This window comes from Rhamphochromis sp. 'chilingali', assembly GCF_963969265.1.
Source record: "Rhamphochromis sp. 'chilingali' genome assembly, chromosome: 22".
Taxonomy (NCBI): domain Eukaryota; kingdom Metazoa; phylum Chordata; class Actinopteri; order Cichliformes; family Cichlidae; genus Rhamphochromis; species Rhamphochromis sp. 'chilingali'.
Window position 1 is genome coordinate 18627590 of NC_137950.1, and position 19489 is coordinate 18647078.

General features: G+C 42.8%; 1 protein-coding gene across 20 annotated transcripts in view; it reads right to left on the reverse strand.

Annotated features, from left to right (window-relative positions):
* The window catches only part of tcf7l2 (transcription factor 7 like 2), an 86374-nt gene extending 70916 nt beyond the window's left edge, over positions 1-15458 (reverse strand). For 4 of the 20 annotated variants that reach the window (XM_080872246.1, XM_080872252.1, XM_080872253.1 and 1 more), the window contains exons 1-3: positions 14839-15456; positions 14572-14638; positions 14247-14371 (exon numbers count right to left, since the gene is read on the reverse strand). In XM_080872246.1, the coding sequence (XP_080728372.1) occupies positions 14247-14371; positions 14572-14638; positions 14839-15027 (381 nt within the window). In that variant the 5' untranslated portion in view covers positions 15028-15456. Of the gene's footprint in view, positions 1-14246; positions 14372-14571; positions 14639-14838 lie in introns of all 20 variants that reach the window. The other 16 variants (XM_080872259.1, XM_080872263.1, XM_080872260.1 and 13 more) reach the window with 13 other exon arrangements.
* Positions 15459-19489: the final 4031 nt, after the last annotated feature.

Sequence of the window (19489 nt, forward strand, 5' to 3'; positions counted from 1 at the left end):
CAGTATGCACACTGACACAAAGACTCATTAGTTCGCCATCTCCCCTGTCTTTAATGTCCTGTTTACAACGCAAATCAACCAGATCAGCGCTGAAATCCAATCACAGGGCTTTGCAGGGCTCTTCACGTCGGCCTCACAAGAAAGCTGAGGAGAAGCAGGCCTTGTAGTCTCTGGACACTGTCCAAAGGAAACCAAACCTCAGGAGTCCAAACAAAACCACACATAAAATCAGAGTTAAAACAGCAGTCTCTATTCAGCCCATCCTGACCCCACAAGCACACACAGAAACACACATACACACACTTTTCTGACCCCTGCTTTTCTATCCTCTCCTGGTTACACTGTATGCACACAGGGATCATGCTGACTTCAACAAGGCTCCTGTAGAATTGCAAAATTGACTGAGGCTTGGGCTTCGACACACGCAGGACGCAGCCATGTAAAGGCTGCCGCTTAAGCTCAACTCACATCAACCTGTGCTATCTTTAGCAGCTGGGCTAAACTTTTAAAACCGCACAACTCTCTCTCCCTCCCACCCTCACCAACAGCTTCCCTCTGACTTCAAATAAGACAGCCTGGCTCTTTGGCAGTGGCTCGCCCGCTGGCACCTCCCTCCATGGCCGCAAGGTCACACGTTTAATTACACAGAAAGTAGTAATCTCACCAGACAGATGGCAAGCAGGCCGCCTCTCAATTACTTTATGCCCAATTGAATGATTACTGATGTTATTTGCGAAAATGTGGCACGCAGAAAAACACTACAAAAAGTAGATTTGTAGTACAAGCGGGAAGAGGGGTCGGGGGTGAGGTTACAGGGTCGTGGCCGTGTTAGGACAGAGGCTGATGTGCCTCTTGTTAAGCAACTGCAACTGAGATAATAATAATAATACTAAAAAAAATATATAAGGCGTGAAGAATACAAGCACGGCTGTGTTAGCTTTTGGGGAGGGGAAAAAGCAACAAAAAACCCAAGTTTAATACGACAGCGATCAGTGCCACAAAAAACAGACGCTTATTTTTCTCGAAACCAAAACTGGTACAGAACATTGGCCTATGTGGAAACAGTCAGCTCCCAGCAGCCCAGTGGAGGAAACCGCATGACAAGGCCAATTTAAAACGTGAACAAAGTGTCTGTCTCTTAAAACAGAGCCAAGAAAGAAAGAGCTGGGTTTTCTTCATTTCTTTCCCCCTTTAGGACTACCATTTTGTCATTGGGGAGAATCCCATTGGGCTCAAGTTCTTTCCTAATGAAAAAAAAACAAAACCCCTGACCGGCAAGTGTGAGCTGTCTCATCTCAGCATCCAACCCGTGTTCCCCGTCGATGCCTCACTCATCATCACTTAGCTCCTCCTGCCAATAGCTTCTGCGAACAATTAGAGGTTAACTTTCCCAGCGTCTGAAACCGCAGAATCTCAATTTCTGGCCAGGAAGCTCCGATAACTGAGCTACCTAGCCAAGAATCAAGATTCCCCTCAAGTTCAGGTCTGAGTTTTACCCCTTATTCAACACTTACTGTTAGCAGTGAGGCCTCTCTCGGCCTGTTTATGATTTAACACGACCGCAGAGCTAAATAACAGCAAATTAACTGTGCTGACTGGCCTCATTAATGTCATGCATAAAATGCTTTCACTGAGATCATTTCTGAATGTGCAATGGCAACCACTGATGTAAACTCGGTTGCCAAACTTTGGTTCTGGGCCAAAAAAGGTATGGCTTCTGGCCGGCATGATCATAAATTCTCCAGCCTAGTTGGGGTAACTCCCGCTTACGCCTGTGGGTGTCAGATTAAACCAAAACTATTTGTCTCATGCCAGGAGACTACATAATTTACAGCTGAGCATTTAATTCTAAATTTAACATATCATACAAGGACAGACTGGCTCATTGGCTTAAATAACGTCACCCCAAGCCATGTAGCATTAAACGTACAAGCACTGGTAGTGAAGAAATTTGCCCTGTTGGTGACTGTAATAAGTCTGGAAGTTTCCACTAACTAGGAACAGTTGTGTTGAGAGGCACTGCTGTAAAATGATCTGCAGGAGCATATAGAAAACTTCCACGTTTTTTTTATATTATTATTCTTGAGTCAGGGTGAGGAATTCCACTGGCCTATAGATGGCAACCAGCAGTTGTTCTCCCATGAGGACGGGGGAGGCAGGCATCTGGGAAGAAGCGAGCAGGCGGATCAGGGAAAAACGATGACTACATCTGCATATTTACAGCACAGGATTTTGAGTTTTCAGGACTCAAAGTCATCCCAAAAGCAAGTGCAGAAAATGAGAAGAAAGGGTCCGTGAAACTTCCCCCAGAAGGCTCAGAGGACTTACAGTGATGACTCCCAGGCACATCCACAACCCCACGATACCCCGAGATGACGGGGGGAGGCTTCCAGTTGCCGTGCTCGGGAAAGAAGCTGCACCACTGAGCCACAACACTACACCAATCCTCACATTGCTATAGGAAGTCGAGAGACATTTACAGAAGGGGCTGAGGAGCAGGGGACATGATGGTAGCCAGTATGTGCAACTCAAAATTTATACCCCAAATACCCACTGCATGTCTTTCGGTGTTAGATTATCATCAAGAGCAATGCAACAGACATGTTTGAAGGAAGTGGAAAGTTGACCTACAAATTATTTAATTACTTTAAACAGTGTTGGCTGCAGAAAGTGAACAGAGAAGCCTATGCACCATGCATACATCACCCTTGAAGCCACAGTACTGCAGGGAGGCATGCCCATTTCACCCCCCACTGATCTGGAATTCTAGCCTGATGCGATCTCCCAATGGCCCACACTTGACCGTGGGCCTTGCAGTCTTTTCCCAGCTGCTGTGTGGCAGGCATGGGCCGCAGTGGTGGCACCTGTCTTTGACAAGCCCCGGCATTCACACTAACTCTGGTTTCCCGAGGCCGGCTGCCTGGCAGTCAGGTGACATATGCTAACGCACACTTTCCCTGACACCGAGTGCACACACATACACTCTGGCAATCCAAATCTACTAACCCAAGAGGCACTTAAGTGTGATCCCAACCACTTAAAAAGCATCTGCATCATAGTGAGTGAGGTCTTAGCCTCACATGTCTCTCTGTCTGATAGCTAACCCTGCCCTGATTCAGGCTGCGGCTTGAAGCCGTAAACCAAAGCTTCCCTCAACGCCTCTCACCCGCCCGGCGAGGCTCTAACCACTGTTTTTGCATACCACTCAGCTTGTGTAACCGTTGAGTGGTTTTGCTCCACCAAGACAATGGCTGCGTAACAGACTAAGCAGAGTAAAGACGTCTAATGTCAATGCACTGGAAGAGTTGATAAACAGAAGTCGGTCTACGCGGCGCAAGAAGCACAGACGAAATAAAAATGTAAGCACTGGGAGACTAAAGTGCCTCCAGGATAAAATAATAACAGTAACACGGATGAGACTGCCAGCGGCTGAGGCAAACACTGCACAGGCCAAAAGCAAAGATTTCTCAGGTGAACCGGTTGCAGTCTAGATAAACAATGTAATTATAACTCATTTTGAAAGTAAAGAGTTGAGAGAGAGTTTCAAAGTCAGCAGGGATCAAAATGAACAGAGCCCTCTAACGCTTTAGTCTGCTCTTCCTTCATTATCTTTAACTAAAATTAAAGTGTTTGCGAAAGTGTTTGCAAAGGCACTATTAATAAACTAAAAAAAAAAACAGAAACTAGGCAACAACACTGGTCACAAGCGTTTACACTTCTATATAAAAATCAGTCGTTTAACTTGTAGGACGCGAGGGTTGCTGACAGCACCTGATTGAGCTCTTGGTATGGCAAAGCATGCCGGTACTCACTCTGCTGCCCAGCAGACCAAAGCAACATTTCCCCACCTCATTTGCAAAGCAATCCCGCTTCCCTCCCACTCAGTGCATCTTTTTGTCATTTCCATGTCCAGGCTCCACTGGCTTTGTCTGGAGGAAAGCATGGAACCCGGTCTCAAGGAGACTCTGCTACCAAAAAGCCCCCCCTCCCCAAAAAAGAAAGAAAATACACCCAACCCATTGAGCCAGCATACACTCACCTCTCCCCCCGCCTGACTAATGTGCCCTGACACTCGTACATCACCCGTAAATTGGCCAAATGAATTAAGCACGGCCCCTGCTTAGCTTTACGGGCTTTAAATGGATTTTCTCCTCTCCAGGTCTGTCCAGTAATTGCATTTATCCATCTTGTTGAAGCCAGGTTTACACACTCACAAAGATCATGCCAATCCCCGGATGCATTTTCCGCTCTGATGGCAAGAGTGTGAGAGATTTGTCATTGGATCATAACAGGTAATTCAAACAACAATTAGATGACAATTCCACCGTATGTCAATGGCTGGCTCCCTGCTTGGATAGGACCTTGGTTGAAGCAATGAGGTTCCCCTCTATCGCTTCATCTGTCTGAATATCTCTTCTTGTTGCCATTCTCAGTGTGATAAATGCTCCCTTATAACACTTTTTATCTATTATCCAAGCCTCCAGGTTAAAACAGCAAACACCCACAGCAGGGAAGAAAGTACTGGCTATGAGTGTTCAGTGTTCACACACACACACACACACACACACACACACACACACACACACACACACACACACACATTCAGAGAGAAAGAAGTAAGTGTTAAGGCAGAGCTGTGAACACCGGCATCAACGGGGGTCATCTCCACACTTGTGGATGTTTGAACAGAAGTGTATCAGCCATTGGGGGGGGGGGGGGGGGCAACGGACAATTCAGCTATGTAAACATGCTGCAACTTCCTTCCCTCCAGTCCTCTAGGCCTGCACTGAGACAAGCCAGTGTTTAAACAGCACACACAGCATTCCTGTGCCTGGGCCCAGGCCAGCTGCTGCATCCTCACTGCAGGCCTGCCTGCCTGCCTGAGCAGAGACAGATACAGGCCTTACAACAGCAAGGGTCATCCACAACAGACAAAGGGCTTTTATACAACATGCAAAACAGGTTGCATCTTCCAGAAATGCTCCCCATGCTGCTGAATGCTGTAGTCCTAGCTGACCACCCTGAGAGCTAAAATAATAACATCGCCGAGCCAGACCTTAACCATTTGACGCCATCTGTAATGATAAAGCAGGAAATTTATCTTTATTGGTACACGAAATATGCAAAGTGTGGCTGCCAATAAAGATAGAGGAGGCAGTAAAGTGAAGATAAAACACCTTCTGGTTCTAAAGTACACTGTGACGTGCATCACATGACACAAAGGCCAAACCTGCTTAGTAATGCCTGCCTCTAATCTCAACTTTCATTATGGCTGAACTGGTGGTTTCAGGTTCAAAGTTAATCTATAAAATGAACCTTTGGTTTGCATGCCAATGGACAGTAAACTAAAACTAGGTTCCATCTAAGAATAAAATGAATAGTTCTCGAAATAATCGCACAGTAAAGATCCGCTTTAGCGGAACAATTTAACCCACACAGTAGAGCATGCAAAAGTCATACATATGACTATCCAAATAGTTAGAGACATATCTTGCCTTACGTGTTGATCCATCAATGAATTGTGGACTTTAGTTGAGTTTTACTGGGATCAAAATTAAAAAATAAACTTTTGGAATAACCTGATTTTCAGTATCCGTGCAGAACTATGTACATTTAAGTTATGGGAATAGATTTAATATTTAACACAGAGACCAGGCGTCATTCAGTGTTGGTTTTATTATAGGAAGACTGTGATAATTACTTCCCTATTGTGTCAGTGCCTCCACTGGATACCATCAAGAGTTGCCAACTAAATCCGCTCAATCAAAACTGTGATTTCAGGGGGACGAGACTGCATTGTTTTCTACCTCCACAGCGTCGTCTTGCCTATCTGCTGTTCATTCGTTTCCCCGCTCTCTTGTCCGTTCATCAGTCCATCCCCTCTGGCTGGACAGAGAGGGCCACACATCTCACCTCGGGACAGTTGTCCAAACAAGCCTCTCCATTCACTCTGACCCCTCGAGGGAGAAAGACAATTGACAATTCACTTCCACCAGTCAATTTGTGCACTTTTGGAATTGACCCTGAACACTGGTGACACACTGGCCTCTCACTGGAGCCCGGATGAATACATAATACTGAGAATGCCAGGGAAGGGATGGGAGGGGGGATTTATTTTTTTAAAACTGAAGCCATTAAGAAAATAATGGGGAAAAAATATGCTATGCCATATAAAAATTAAAAATCCATCTTATTATTTAAAAATTGGTCAAAAGCAGAAGTTTATATGTATTTATATATATATATATATATGCACTTCCAAATATCATCACCTGCACAATGACTGGCAATTCAGTGCCCATGTGCAGGCCGTGTGTGGATGTGACAAGCTGTTCTCATGAAATGTTATCTAGTGCTGTACGCAAGCCAACAGCTGTCTCTTTAAAAGAGGCGTATTATTATTGTGTGTAAATAGGTTTCTAACAGCTGGTTAAAGAGTTAACATGGGAATTTACTCTTAATCTGTTTTCCACTGGAATTGCTTCATCAACTAGCTAAAAAAAAGAAAAAAAGAAAAAGACTCTAAAGTTGCACCACATCGCAGGGTATGGAGGTTACATTTTATTAGCCTTGTGCATTTTAAAATAATCTTGCCAACATTTTTTTTTTTTACACAAATCCCGCCATAATCCGCAGATTAGTAAATGCATTTATTTCGCTCACACTTTTAAACCCTCCCTCACCTTTTGCGAGGAGTTATGAATCCACCACCTCCTGACGACAAAAAAAGCAGACGATCACCTCATTAGCGGACCGGCTTCGCTTCCAAAACACACACACACACATAATCACACGAACACACGCTCCTTGGAGCTTATCCCGCTACAATTAAAAGTTTAATTAGTAGATTAAAAATACATTGACTGGACTTTTATCACCTTAAACTCCTCTATTATGTGTTTAGCACACACAAGTGCCTCCTTCCCATCTGAGCCATTTTGAACAGATTATCTGCATACTGAAATTCCCTTGACTACATTAAGGCTGCAGATACAAACTGGGTAGAAAAACAACCATCTGCATATATTGCGCGTGGCTGGATGAACACCGGACAAAGACTTTTGTATAATTAATGTTTAATATCTAGATGTGAATATTTAAATCACACTGCCACCACTTTTGTGAGGAAAAAGTGAGGAAAGTATTTTTAAAACAGATACTGGAATGAATGAATGAAATTCTTCTTCTGTGGTACATTCCAGGACATTGTACCACATCCATAAAAGGCTGGTGTACCACAGGTGTTCACTGCACACTGGCACGGCTAGTCATTATCTAGCCCAACGTGATCATTAGGAGCTGTGATGGCAGTTTGGCACCTCCTCCCTGCATTCACACACACACAAGCTGGAATTACGGAAAAAAAACAAAACAACCTCCAATGGATACTCAAGCACTCCCCATCAGAAAGAAAAAGGGGGTGAGAGGGGAAGCTCGTTCGTCAACGAAAAGCATGTCAGAGCCAGTGCACTTTGACCCCTCCCAAACACATGCCGCAATCCAAACAGAAGGTCGACAGCAACCAGAATTCCTCCCAGCGTCACGGCGGCCTTCTCACCCAGAGCTTTTAAGGCAAATATTTTCTGATGACGACGAGAATGGGAAGCACGAAGGGAAAACGTGGAGTGGAGGTTGGGCCGAGAGATAGGGCGGCGGGGCGGGAGGGGGGTTTATTCAGAGACGCGAACCACGCACATGAACACATGCCTGTTCGTCAGGCGTGAATGAAAACTGAAACTCTCCTGTTCCAATCTGTGTTCCTCTCTTCCCCCCCCCCCCCTTTTTTTTTTCATTCCTCCAAATGGGAAGATAAATGTGAAGCCGAGGGGCACTATTGTTTGGACATCTAGCCAGGAACTGTCGCTGCTCTCATTGCCCTGGCATTAACAGCAATTATGCGCTCTATTCAGACAGCTTTTGTGCGGTCGACCCCCAGGCCCCCCCACCGTCCCAATTCACTCACACACACACAGACAGAGGCCTAACACACATTTCCCGCTTTTCTCTGAGCCCCTCCCTCCCCTCCCACTCAGCTACTGGTGAACTCATTTGACTACTGGAGCACTCTGGTCCCATTATGAATGAACTTAGAGGAAAAGGAATATGACAAACAATCTGTGGCTTCCTTCTTGGATGCACATACACAGCATCCACCGCCTTGTTAAAAAGTGACATTTCCAATGTTTTTTTGTAATTACGACGCTTTTAAAAAATAGAAAAAAATAAAAATACCAATTCTAGGTAATCACCTCTTGAAAGCAGCTAATCCTAGCCCTACCCATAACCTTCATATCTAAAAAGATGCGATCAATAGTCATTTAACCTTATCTTCTTTTGCTGGATGCAGCAAAGTAACACTGCTAAGAAAATTTCCAGCAACCACTTTTAATTATCTTATCGCCACTTCCATATAAGTTCAGAAGTTCATTCCATCCTAGGAACACCTGCATTTGTACCCTGCTGCTCTTCAGTAATTTAAAATCCATAAAGAGACAGTAAAGGTTTTTTGTTTTTCTTTGCTTTTTTTTTTTTTTTTTAAAGGAACTTGGCGTATATTGTTGGTAACATATTCCAACAGTGCAAATATTTTTGTAAGAGGAAGAAGTAAAATGGGAAAATATTGGCTTCTCAAGCATATATCTCCACACTGCTTTTGATATTAAGCATGAACTTGCCCACAATGCTGTGGATGTGCAAGATGAGCTGTTCACCGGGGTACATTGAGCTAAAATAAGGTAACATACACAGATAAGAGATTTTAAGTGTGGCTACATGGACACACACACACAATAATTTAATTTCCATGTTTGAGGGAGCCCTAATCCCTGTGGGCCAAGAGTGGAGCTAGCATATATTTAAACAGATGACACAAGTTTCATTCCAGATGTACAGTAGTATCTTTGTGTTCAGCTCTATAGAAATGCACTGGAGAAAGAGGTGGGGCTGGATGGGTGGGGGTAAACTGGGAGAGGAAGGGGGTTACACCAGGGGGCTGGGGTAAGAGGGACCCCAGTGCACAGCTGCTTAACTAATGCCTTTTTTTTTCTTTGCTCAGACACAGAAAAGCAGAGTGTTGGTGGCTCACTGACGGAAACTAGGATAAATGGATTAATTCACTTTTAAGAATAAAAAGCAAAAATAAACATATACATATATATATCCAGATTGATAATGATTAACAGGCATAATGTCACATCGAAGGCAAAATTAGGCCTCAGATTAGCTGTTATTACATTAAAAGCAATAAAGTCGATGATTTAATTAAAAAAAAAAAAAAAGGTTCAGCTCCAAACCAGACTTTACTGCAGCTGCTACACCCAAACCCAGCTCACACTGCCACTAGGGAACCACTACTCCCTTCGCACTAGTTTAAAATCTGATTAGAAACACACCCCACAAACTGACTGATTTTTTTTTTTCCTCCTGCCTCTGTGGTGTTTCAAGCGGAGTGACAGATCGACGAGCGCGTAAGCTCTCACACGGCTCAGCCTGCCAACATCATCAGCATTAGACAATTAAGCCCCGCTAGCAGGGAGAATTTTTTTTTAATATTTTATATATAAAAAGGTAAATATTTACTGCACAAATCTTTTCCATTCATTCACCAGGCACTAACAAAACCTTACTGTACTCCCTCTCTCTCGCTCTCTTTCTGAGTCCTCAGCACCATCACCAATCCCCCCACCCCACCCCTACATCTGCGATTCATTGACTTTACAATTTACCACATGTCGAGATGGGAGAGGTCGAGCCTCCATTTGAATCACGGCACAAATATGCGAGTGATTTATTGTTTTAAAAACCCCGGGCCGATTTAGTGCAACTCCACTTTTTCTGAGCATTACTCCTATTGGCAGACCATGAACAATTACAGTTCGGACTAATTAAGCTCTGAGAATGTGCTGTGCACCGCTAATGTCTAGCAGACCCCAATTTTAGTTTAATGGTGCCAAACTTTGCTTCCCAGCCACCCCCGCCTCCCCCTTTTCTCTAACTTAACTCCTCAAATCCAAAGCAGATTGTACTTTTTTTTTTATGAGTGTTTATTGAGTCGAAGAAAAATAAGGACCTTTTTTTCCTTTTCCCCCTCTCCTTGCCTAGGATGAGAGAAGCAGCGGAGAGCGAGTGAGAGGAAAAGAGGGAGTAGATGCAGAAGAGGAAGAGAGAGATGGGGGAGAGTGAGTGAGAGAGTGAGCGGGAGCCGCTTCCGCCATACTTTGTAAACAAAAGTGATTTGCAAGACAAAAGGAGCGCAACCTTCCAACTAAATTCGGAGTGCATTCTGCAGCTTGAGGCACAAAATGCGGCCACGTCGTGCCACCAAACCCCCCACGGACACCAATTAGGCCCTATTAACATGTAAAGCCAATTTGATAAGGTGTGGGCCCTATCCCTTAAATCCGCATTAAACTATCTTCCCCCCTTGTCACGGCCACAAAAAAATAAAATCCATTTTACAACAGCCGAACACACATAATCCATATGATATACCATTGTTATGCTTATGCTGCTGCCATGTTTAGGAAAGATACTGTCTGTGTCATTTATAACAGATAACAGGCCACAGCAATGTGTGCACGTGAGCACAAAGGAGGTGGTGTGCACTTATGCGTGTTGATTATAATAATCTCACCAGAAAATCCTCCATTATTTCTTCCTTAAAAATAAAATAAAAAAAGACAAAAGACCGAGTCGGCCCCCGTATCAAAGTAGATTTATGTTTTTTTATTAAAAAAATAGGTGAATGTGCAGCAACATGAGCAGTCCTGGCGTGACTAGACGAATGAAACAAAAGAGGAAAAAAAGGGGAGAAAACTATTGTTTCAACCACACAAAGCCTTTTCACCGCCCTGTAGTAGAATCATCACGGGTTCTCGGAGAGTCTTTCTTATTTTCCTCCCTTCCCACTCTAAACACAGTATTGGATGCACAGTGTTGTGTCTTCATCCCCCGTTTTGCTCCCCACCCCGTGCACTTTCTCGTTCTTTTTTAAACTGCTCGTAATTATACGTCGAAACTCAAAACCTCCGCCAAAAGTCTCCAGGCCTGGAGAATTATGGGGCCAGGGGTGGCGTCAAATATCTTAACATTCATAAGTCCGCGAGGCAGTAAATAAAGCCAGTGGATTTACGGCCCAGCAGCCCCGATGCAGGGGAGCTGGCCGCCCAGATCCCATTCTCCCTCCCTCAGCCTCTGCATCCACAGACCTGTTGAGGTGTAGATATTAGCCCACAGCACCGGGAGTTAACCCGCCGCCTTTTTTTAAAAAGCCTAGTGTTAGCATTGGCAGGAAACAAAAGGTAGTGAGGAAGAAAGGAAGAGAGCAAAGGGAACAGGGGGAAAGGAGATAGAAAACCCAGGGTGAACTAGCCAGGCCACTTCTGCAATTCAACCTGCACCGAGTGATCCAGTAGGCCTTTGTGTGAGGTTTAGGGAGGAGGGAGACGGCAGGGAAAGGAGAGGAGGAGACGAGGGCAGGAAGGCTTTTAAAGCCCGGGCACAGCGTCATGTCAAATTGCTAAATGATACTAAATTGTGAGCCTCCTTGGGCTTAGGTGGTAGGAAAAACAAATTTTCACTGGTTATGACTCCCAGAGGTCAGACAAACTATCGTAATAGCCACATGCAAGAAATCTTTTTTTCCCCTCCTTAAGTCATGCAAACACTAAATAAGTGAAGCAAGTTAAGACGTCCAGGGAGATCAGAATCACCGCCAGCTGATGGGAAACATTTAAACCCATCAGAATTTAGCCTGTAAGACTTCCAATCAATTGTATTCATTTATATAATTTTTAAAGAGGCAAAAGGAAAAACCAGCATCGCAGCATCACCAAAACCGAGTGGAGAAAAAGAAAAGGCGAAGGTAAAAGCAGCGAGAATCAAAGCCTTTCATGCCATGAAGGAGAAAGTCTCATTCTAATGATACTAGCAGTCATATTCAGTGCCTTACATGACATGTTAGGGAGCAAGACAGCTAATCAATGTCCAGGTGAATTATTTATGCCAGCTTTAAGTCTAATAGATTTATATTACAGCGACCGCTGACTTCAAAGCGCTAATGGCTGGACACACAGCGCGCTGCAGACAAGAGGGGGCCGAGGCAGTACAGTAGGAAGACCACCATAAGTCAAAAACCACGTCCAGGTGCATCAGTAGGTTAAGCTGTAATAAAGGTTTCCTAATCATCTGCAAACGAGCACCTCCTTCTTTTAGATTTTGTAATGACTTTTCCTTAAATAAGGGAAAGCGGCACAGAGAGGAAAACAACAGATAAAAAAATAAATAAATAAATCTGGGAGCATATATTTTAAAAAAAAAATTAAAAATCTTTCCTTTCCTCAATTATGTCCGAGAATAGTATTTCAAGGGCATCATTAAGAGGGCAAAGGTCAATACGGTCTCGCCGCAGCATCCTCCAGCCATACCACACAGTTTACTGCTTTTCTAACTGCTGCATAAGCACAAGGAAACGAGCGCTCCACACACAGTAGTGTGTGACAGCAAACTACAAAACTCTGCCATCGAAACAAGGAAGTGCTTCACTTCAAATCATGCGTGTTGTTGTGAATGTGTGTTTGTGTCAGTGCTGATGAGAATAATGAGTGACTAATTCCACATACCAGCCAGCAGCGTTAAAAAGGCTGGCTGACTAAGAGAGAATGAATGGCAAAATGTTCTCCTATGTGCAAAAGAAGCACGCACGCAAAGAGAGAACCTGTGTAAGCAGCAAAAGAAATATTTCATGTGAAACCATGGGTGATCATGTTGAACTCAAAAGCAGAATTTGTGTCAAACACAAAAGAAGGCATTGTGTGTCAGATGTGCGTTGATTTCCAAGGTGTGCGGAGAACACAAAAAAAAAAAAAGAGGTAACAAATATCAGTTTCGTTAGGCAGAGCTGAGGTGGTGGTGGTGGTGGCGGCGGGGGGGTGTTGGAGGGTCACATTTCCTAATGCCTGGTCTTTGCCTTAACCTTGTAAAATGAGATGACAGGTCCTAAAGCGCAGACTTGTAATTGCAACCGTTTAAAATAGGGGGGCAAAGAAAAAGGAAAAAAAAAAAAACAACACCCATGGTTGAGAAAATTATGCTGCTTAAGGATTGCCATCGCCCAGTGGGACCGGCGAGGTGCTGAGCAAATGAGTAAGTGGGCATAATTACAGCATGGCTGATTGTGTTTAAATAAATAACATGAATTTATTTATAAATATGGGTTTACTGCATGGCACATGTTTGCCATGGATTCCTCGCTGGGAGCAAAGGCAGTGCAGATGCAAAACAGCACAGTCTCACACAATTCCTATCAGTAAATCACACCATACATTCAAACATATAGAAATATATATATATATGTCTGTATATGTATATATATACACACGCATTTGAAAGAATAATTAGAAAAAGTAAAAAATTAAATTAAAAAGAAAAAAATGCACTGCTTGATGTTTCAGGGGGGAAAGCTATCACGCATGCATCTTTTACATAGTGTCTTTACAGGTTTTGACACATGCAAATCACTCTGCAAAAAAAACCAACCCAATTTGCATATTGATTTTATTTGTGTGGTTTTACACTGCTTTCCCCTGCTTACAGTGTGTCAGAAAAGCTGCTATATAAAGGCCTGAATGCTCATGCATGGTGTTGCATTTAGAAAAAAGGGCATTTTTGATGAGGCCATGCAAACACAAGCCAACTGCATTATTCAGGAGAGTAAAAACATGCACTTGTAAGCCTGGAGAATACGCAGACCCTTAGTAGTAATAATGATAATAACAACAATAATAATGTCATAATCATTATTAAATTATAACAAGGAGAATAAAATTTTCACAGGGGCTTGTGCATTTGATTTAAAAGTTGCTAAAAATATTGGTAAAAATGCCGTGCACGTAAAGCTGACATATAACAATAACCTACTTATTTCTGTTTTTCCTTTTCTCCTTTTATTTTAACCCACTTGCAGCTCTTTAGCACTGTTAGCATGCTAGCTTCTGACCAGGGCAAACGGGCTGGGAGCCGCGTGCGGGCACGCATGCACGCATGCATGCCATTGTACTGTACACTTCACGGGGAGTTTGCAAAACTTGGCTCTGCATTTTTATCGGCTGCACTTCAGGGTGACAACACTCCGCGTCTGCCTTTGCCTCGGCGCCTAACCCGGGGAGTCAGTGTGTGTGTGTGTGTGTGTGTGTGTGTGTGTGAGACGAGTGTGTGTGCACATACAAGCTGTAAATAAATGAACTTACTGTGCGTGCTGTTGGAGAAAGTGATCCATTGGGAAGGTAGGGGCTTGTGAGATCGGGGATCATTATAAATGGATAGCCCGGGTACGGTGGGCTCTTGAACAGCCCTCCATCTTGCCTTTTCGCAGCTAACATGGCGAGGGGGGGAAGAGGGGGTTGTGGGAGAGAAGAAAACTTTTTTTTATAAAGTGGCCTTGAGAACTTTTTTTTTTTTTTGCAAAAAAATTGCAATTGCATAATAAAAGGCGGAGGCACAGGCACATATAATGTCATGTTGTAGGTAGAAATAAAATAAAAAACAAGAGTGAACAATAAAGCAGAAACTCACCCTCCTCTAAACTTTCCCTTGTTTTGTCTCTGAAAGTTTCAGATCTAGGCGCAGGCCGTCTTTCCGCCTTGAAATGCAATGAAACACAAGGATTGCGTTAAAGTTAGCACAGCGGACGGTGAAGGGCGATAGTTAACTTTCTTTCCAAGTCCACCCGCTGTTACAGTGTTAGTAAATGTAGGCCCCTAAACTTAAAAACAGCGCCGGGGGGACGATCGATCCCCGATTTTTTTTTCTCTAACATGCGAAGAAACAGACTGAACTCACCTCTGAATCCGACGAGCTGTTCTGATTTGTTTCCGACTCGTTTACAAGAGAAGATTTGACATCTGCTAAATCCCTTTCTGCCGAGGAGTTCTCCGAAATTTTCTCTTCCTGCTCCCCTTCGTCTTTGAAGGAAATCATTTCATCGTTTGCGCCCAGATCGTCCCCTCCACCGCCGTTGAGCTGCGGCATTTTTCCCGAGCAAAAATCTTTTCTCTTTTCTTTTTTTTTTTAAGAGACAAGGGGGCACAAAAAAACCAAAAAAAAAAAGTTTTTTAAAAAAACCTTGATCTCGGTGATCTAGAAAAGTCCGAGTTTAAGTTTGGGGTCTGTATTGGCGTTTTCCAAAGCTCTGGCGGTTGGTACAAAACTAAAAAAGAAGGGAATCTTGGCAGAAAAAGGAAGCCGGAGAAGGAGCCGAGCCGCTCGGATTGAGTGAGTTGAAGTTGGTCGGAGTGGTTTTCAGTTCAAAGGCGGCGCTGATTGACAGATAGAGAGGGATGGAAATAGAGAGAGTCTGGATTCAGGATTATTGACAGGGAGAAACACACAAGAAACTAATGAGATTCAAACAGGGAGGGACTTGAAGTGACGTTTTCATAAATAGGAGGAAAAAAAAGGAGAGAGAGAGAGGGAGGGAGGGGAGAGAGAGTGAGAGATGGAGGCTGGAGGAAGCCGGCGGACGACTGCGGTGAAAAAAGCATGTGAGGAGGAAAAAGGCAGTTTGGGAGCAGGACAGTGATGGTAAAATAGGAGGAAGATAGGAGTTGCTTGCAAATGTGGATTAAACGCACATATGGGCGGTCTCCCAGAGGGAGGAGGAAGAAAAAATGAAAATAAAAAAATGAAAAGAGGGTACTTCCTCAGGCTGTTTGCAACCAGTTTGACTCCTCTGTTCCCGACCAGTCTGCCACACTAGGGCCAAATAAAGTTAAGATCATAGCTGAAATTAAAGTTTTATTTTTTTATCCCCTCCAATCCTATCCTTTCACATTCAGATTCTCTAACCTACTTTTGGATCTGTCCTTAGTTTGCATACTAACTACTAGAGGCCCATCAAGGCAGAATAAAAGCTATTACTCCGACCTTGTTTTCCTACTTTATCTGCTTTGTCAGGTCCTTAGATCTATTTTTCATCATATTAGATAATGTTTCCTCAGATCTATTTTTTGGGATGGAGGGTGTTATTGCATCCTGCTTTCTTGACAGGTGTGATGTCCTTTGGGACTAACCTGAATTCCTCACTGGCAGCACAGACTGACTACATATATTTATTTATTTTTCTCTCTCTCTCTCTCTTCTCTTTTAGCACCCAGGCTGGACACAAACAACTGATGCAGATTTAGATGCTCCAATTCTGCGTTTTATTTAGCAGAAAATCAACCACAGACAGCTATATGATACTGCAGACTACACATATGCATATATTAGGAAGAAAGTTGAGAGAACTGCTTATAATTTGACGATATACATATTTTTTTTAGATTTTATAGATTTTATCATCTAAAAGCCATTGCATAAAATTATTATAAAAAATGTTTTTTAAAAAAGAGAAAAATGTTTACCAGTTTTCTCAAAATAAAATTGATTCATTAAGGGTATGCGTTAAATAACAAAAGAAATTATATTATATTATATATTATATATAAATATATAGATATACATATATATATCTATATATATGCATATCGGTAAATGAGTAGGAGGGGGAGGTGAACCTCATCAGGCAGGAAATGCATTTTCTCTTACAGCCAATATTTGATGGAGTAATCACACAAACACACACACACATGCACAAAAAAATTTAAATATAGCTGCAAGAAACAGAGCTGCATCATACATCCAGGTGACACTTATACTCTGTTGCAACATGGCTCCTTTCAGGCAAAAATAAAAGAGTGTGAGATCAAAAAAAAAAAACAAGCCACAGAATTGCTGATTAAAAAAATATTGTTTCATGTCATCACGCTCTAAGACGCATAAAAACAAATATTATGACGCTAATTCCTCTGTATCTGCTCTCAGCAGTGTTGTCAAACAGAACTGATGGGGAATTATGTGCACAGCGTAGCACCACTGTGCTGTGAATCTGCCTGCCTGACTCACCTAGACCAGGCAGCACCATGAAAGCAGACGATTCCGCTCGGTGATCACTGATGTGCCTTATCTGGATGCGGTGAAAGCTGTGATTGTGTTAGCTGGCTGCAGCCCAGCCAGCAGTGTTAGGGGGCGAGGAGGAAAAGGGGAAGGCATTGCCGTCTGTGGTTCTCATCCAGTGTGTCTGTGTTTAGGCAGCCGGTGGAAGAAGAAGAGGCACCCTTCCGCTCGGGGCCCTCCAAACCCGAGCCCACACAGACCAGACCAAAGCAGAGGAGATCCAAGCTGGCCTCTCCCCGGATTGCCTCAGCAGGTACCTGAGAGTTTACTGGGGGCTGGCAGCATGTTATCATGCATGCCGTGGGGACACCTGCCTCTGATGCCGCCCTGGTGATTCTAATCTACAGGACCCTTTAATATCATAATGATAGGCTATGCTGCTGCCGCCGCTGCCTTGAATGATGGAGCGGGAGCACACTCAGTGTCTGTCGCTGTTATTTATTTTGTTACCGGCATCTTCACCTCTGCATCCTTGTGGCTGTCGTTCAGTGCAGACGCAGACTGCCTCATCCTCCTTTGGCTGAGCGCGTGGAGGAAGTCAGAAGCATCACCTGCGCCTGATCACATGATCGCACTCTGACCTTTTTTCTTTTCTTTTTTTTTTGAACTGGCACTTTTGGAAATGAAACTTGGCCCAGATTTAATCACACTAATGTTCCCTCACACACATTTAATATAATTAAATGTCAAATTAAAAGTATATAATGCATGCTTTGATCATTTTGCTTTTGCTTTACAGGAACAAAACACGACATTGCTTTGAAATATACACGCATGCAGCAATATTTGCAACACACACACAAGAAGCTTTTTACGTAGTAGTCCACATTTTGCTTTTAATTTGCTCCTTTGCTTTCAAATAGTGGCTTGAATAATTAAATGGCCTACCCAGTCCAAACAGTCTTTGGTGAAAAGAGCTTTCATGAAGAGGAGTTACTGTTTACTATAATCTCATAATTCTTCTCAATCCCCACCACCACCCTGCACATATGCTTCATGTTTGTGTAAAGCAAATAGAAGCTGCACAAGTAAAAACTGACATGTGTTTAGGCTGTACTGGTTTATGTACAGCCTGCACAGACAAAAATATCCCATAGGTTTTGTGTTCACATGTACGCGGCTAAATAAAGTTTGTCTACAGCTGTTCCCAGTCTTAAAAACACAACAGGAGGAGGGTTAAAAAGATTCAGAGTCCTCGAATCCTCAGACATCACAGCAAATAGTCGCCTGCTTTCGAGCAACATGCAGCGAACATGCTCTGCGTTGTCAAACGGTTAATTTCCCATCATGCATCTGCGTTGCCACTAAAAGGTCTCTCGTTGCTGATTAACATATTAACGCTGGACATTTTCCTCCTTTTTTTCCTGCACAAAAAAGCAGGCTGTTTTATGGTAACTTATTTATTCCTGCGACGAGGTTTGTTTACTTGTTAATAAGCCAGACTTAAGATTTAACTTCATGTGCATTTGCAAATTCCCTCTATTGTTGAGAAAGATGCTGCGGAGCATTTTTTTTGGCATTTGGCTCACATGAATTCTATCACCGGGATAATACTGCAGTTAGCCGTAATTACATCTATACTAATAGTCCTCATTGGGGGTTTTTTTTTCTTTTTAAAGAATGGACAGGATGGAGAAATAGATGTCTGTTTTACCTGATTATGAAAACCATGTCTAATGCTGTATAATATTTTAGGCTAAAAGCCAAATCACACAACAAATATCTAGTTTGCGCTTGCATTTGTGTGCAAATGGTTGAGCCCGCTTTCTTGAACACTCTTCCTCTCATTGTGCTCGCCAGATTGAGTGCATGGCTGTTGTCTAAGCATTTCTGTGTCTTTTAATTACTCACTGGATGGATTGGGGGGTTTATATTCTATACATCAAAACGTGGCAAATGATGAGGAAAGAGCCGCTTTCTTGAAAATGAAGTCATTTCATGTGCACAATGTATATACAGTCGATATATACATTTATATATTTATTTTCACTCTTATTGTAAATGTACAAAAGGAGTTTCTCTGCTCCCTTGCCCCTCAGCACTGTAATCATTTGACACAATAGGACAATTTATTTGAGAGAAAAAAAAAAGCTTTGTATACAGGAATTCCATTCATAAATCTTTCAGAAATTAATTTAAGAAGGAAAACGCTCAGAGAGTTATATTGACCAAAGCTTTAAGGGCTGAGGGTTATGTCTTTTTCACAGAGAGGACCTGTTATCAATGTAGAAAGAAGAAATCCAGTGCGTCTGCTCACTGAAGGTCACTGATGTCTCAGGGACGTGTTTTGTATTGTATTGTATTGTATTGTATTGTATTGTATCTTTATTTGTTTCAGACATATAAAACAAAAAACAGGAACATATTAGTATAAAAAGCACAATGTTTTGTTTTGTTTTTTAATGCATTCAATTTCTGTCTGTGTTTATAACCCACATTACAAATCTCAGTGATGACAGCACAGAATAAGAATAATAGCATAATGAATTTGCCTGTG